General features: G+C 43.9%; 1 protein-coding gene across 1 annotated transcript in view; it reads right to left on the bottom strand.

The window, feature by feature from the left end:
• Positions 1-3,537, bottom strand: part of UNC80 (unc-80 homolog, NALCN channel complex subunit) — a 270,330-nt gene that overhangs the window by 89,099 nt on the left and 177,694 nt on the right. The window contains exon 31 of the mRNA XM_045296777.1: positions 2,696-2,834. Within this exon, the coding sequence (XP_045152712.1) occupies positions 2,696-2,834 (139 nt within the window). The remainder of the gene's footprint in view (positions 1-2,695; positions 2,835-3,537) is intronic.

Raw genomic sequence — 3,537 nt, 5'->3', positions numbered from 1 at the left:
TGTCAGTTTTTTGTTTGTTTCTTAGTAAGCTGAGTTTATGGTAAAAGATGATTTTGTTGTTCTACCAACTATGGGAATATTTCTATTAAAATACATTTCTGCTGAAACAGGGCACAGAAGTGTCACAGAGACTTATTTTGATTTGTCCTCAGTGTGTCCTGTTGTGATGCCACTACTGGTGTGAGGGAAAGATGACGTTTCAGTAGAAACACTTATTCCAAGAAAGTAGCAGCGTGTGGCTCTCAGTGAGAAGCACGTGCCAGAGGAAGGAAATGACCAAGAGAAAATTGCTTACGGAAATATCCTTTCAGCAAACAACTAGGGTCATCTCAGGGCAGTACATAAACATGTTCATTACAAATGGCTTCAGGTATATTGCTTGTGTGAAAAATAAAATCCATACTACGGGCTCTAGAAAGACTCTTCCAACCTGCTCAAAGAAAGAAGAGATTGCGAGCCCCAAGAAGATTTCATGAATCATGAAAGTCAGGGGCTTTGCCAAGGTAAGAAACAAATGAGTAATGAGGTCCATTATAAAGAAATCTACTCAGCAGCATACACAGAAGAGTTAGTAACTATTGTAGAAACATAATTTAGAATCCCTCTTGAACTCTTTCCCCAAAGCCTCACACCAGGCTCTGGCCGCTGTGTAGGAGAACTGTGAGTCTGAGTCTGCTACGTGATCATGGGCAAAAGCCTCATCAATTCTTTTTGCTTCGGTGGGAAAATATCAAGTACAAGTAATAATGCTGTGAATGGTACCTGTCTCCACATTGTTAGAATGAAATAAATAAAATAGCATACGAGGAAGGACTGCCCACTTCAAAGGTGGAGGCAAGGTGATGCCCTGGGAAGGGGCTGTGCAGAGAACGCGCCGCAGTCAGAAGGCTGGGTTTGCTCTCCCACTTTCTCTGCTCATTTGGGGCTGTGTGAACTTGGATCTGCTTTTTTTGACTCTCTGAATCATAGTCCATCTCTAGAAACGGGTGCTATGAGGATGAAGTAAAGTAATGCATGTGGCATAGTTCTACAACAAGCACTAGTTAGGGTGCTTGGTAGCTCTTCATAGCCTAATGGGTTATGTGTTGAACGGCAAACCGTAAGGTCAGCAGTTCAAAACCACCAGCCACTCCAAGGAAGAATGAGGAACCTCCGTCTTGGCACCTCACAGGGACGTTCTACCCTGTCCCACAGGGTCACTCGGAGCCAGAATCATCTTGTTGGCAGCCAGAGTTTGAGCAGTTCGGGATCTTTCTTCTTTCTTTTTAAAAAATCATCTTATTGGGGGCATGTACAACTCTTATCACGGTCTATCCATACACCCATTGTGTCAAGCACATTTGTACGTTTGTTGCCATCATCATTCTCAAAACATTTGCTTTCTACTTGAGCCCTCGGTATCAGCTCATTCCCTGTCCCCCTTCCTCACGGACCCTTGATAATTTATAAGTTGTTATTATTTTTTCATGTCTTACACTCTCCAATGTCTCCCTTCACCCGCTTTTCTGTTGTCTTTCCCTCTGGGAGGGGGTCATTGTGATCGGTTCCCCCTTTCTCCCCCACCTTCCCCTTCTTCTCCTGGTATCGCTACTCTCATTATTGGTCCTGAGGGGTTCATCTGTCCTGGATTCCATGTGTTTCCAGCTCTTATCTGGTCTAGCCGGATTTGTAAGGTAGAATTGGGGTGATCTTTTTTTCTTTACTTAGCCTTTTGCTTAAATCTATACACTTTCTCCTTCCTTTGCTTTTCTTTAAAATATACTCTACCCAACCTTAGTTTTGAAACTTGGGAGCAAGGTGATTGGGAGTTCGATTTCAATTGCTTTATCAGATAGTTTTCTTGTAATGCTCACTAGCTTAGCAGACTCAATGCTATATTTATAGTTATTTATCTCCTGGTGTTTTCCCCCCTTTAGAACCTTATAGAACCCTCTCTGTGAGGGCTAGCTTCCTTTTCTTCCATGGCCTGAGATTATTTAATTTCTTCTACTTTTCTGATCCATTTTCTGGGTCTTCTGCGGGTTTCCTCCTACTGTCTCACCTGAAGGTAGAGAAGGTCGGTGGCTGAGAGCTTCCCTCTGTACTTTTCTCTCTGCAGGGTCTGCCCCTAGGCTCCCCATCCCTTGCATGGTTTTAACTGCCCCATACATCAGGCTGTCCTTCAAGTTCAAGTTTATTTCTAGCTTTGGCCTTTTTCATTAGCTCCAGTGCCGCCACCGACTATACGCCAAGTCTTCATCTAAAACTCACTATCTCTAAAACCAACTGAAAGCACTTCTTGCTGCCATGTCAAACTTGGTAACAATTCACACTATATACAACCTTCTCTTTGGCTCAAAACTCGCCTCATGGTCTGGCACAAAGTCCACACTTCTAAGCCTGCTAGTCAAAGGCTGTGACTGACAGTCTGAAACCATAAGTAAGACACATGGCCAAAGAGTTAGTCTGACCCACAGCAACCCTAGTGGACAGAGAGGACATACTTCTGATGGATGCCAACTGCCATACCTGTAGCCCCAGGGGCGGCTGCTGGGTTCAAGTTGTAGTTAGGTTACCAAGAGCTCTGTCCAGACATTTAGAATCAAATCACCGACCATAGGGAGGAGATGGAATGAATGCACTTCTCTCTTCTCTGGACCCTTGGAGCAGTAACAGCAGTGGCGGCAGGAGTGGGACACAGGGGGTCCTTCCTTACCTGCTGCCCCCGCCATGTGCTCATCCATGCTGAGCAGAAGCTCCCAGGCAGCCGGCTGGATGTCTCCGTACATCTCCTCCGTGAGAATGGGCGCGGCCTTGATTAACAGAGATAAGGGTGCAGGCGACAGGCTCATTACCTGGAAAGGATGGAAATCATGTTTTATAAACTTCAGCGACACCGACTGCCATACTCCTCTGGAAATGGGAGACCCACACTCCTGGCCTTCCCTCCCCTCCCTTTGTGTTCTTAAAATGCTGTTTAAAAGAGGAATATATCGAATTGGTCTGGTGGATAGTAAGTTTCATGCCTCCTTAGAGTTTACATACTTAAGAGGAAAATCATGCTACTTTTACAAATGCTATCATGACAAAGGCTGCTTTGCAACTGTGCAAAGAACGAACTGAAGAGACGAAGTAGAAGCCTGCGAGAAAAGAAAGACAAATGCTTCTTTTTGTTAAAATCCCAGTGGACTTTCAAAGCATCTGAGTTTCTTTCTTTTTAGGAGTTGATTGCCATTGAGAAATATAAGCAAGTCACTAATTTACTCAGGTGTTCCATCTAGAAAGCTATTTTAAAGCCAGTGTGAACTTGGAAGGCATTTTCTCTTGGAAATAACATTATACAGCGTGATTATTGCCCCAGACCAGTCCACGAAATCCCTTTTAACCTACTATTTCAGATAACTTAAGTGATAAAAGTAGGTTGAACACAAGTCTACACCTTAACTACCATTTTAAACACCAGAAGGACAGACATTTTTATTGCTGAAGAAATGGATTATGATTAGAGCAGCCAGTTCACAGAGAGGACCACATGGCCGGCCCCACTATGAGATATGA

Source organism: Echinops telfairi, unplaced genomic scaffold (assembly GCF_000313985.2).
Source record: "Echinops telfairi isolate 266 unplaced genomic scaffold, ASM31398v2 ScPeMD7_3;HRSCAF=10, whole genome shotgun sequence".
NCBI lineage: Eukaryota > Metazoa > Chordata > Mammalia > Afrosoricida > Tenrecidae > Echinops > Echinops telfairi.
The sequence above is the reverse complement of the archived record's forward strand: the minus strand, read 5'-3'. Positions and strand labels throughout refer to the sequence as shown.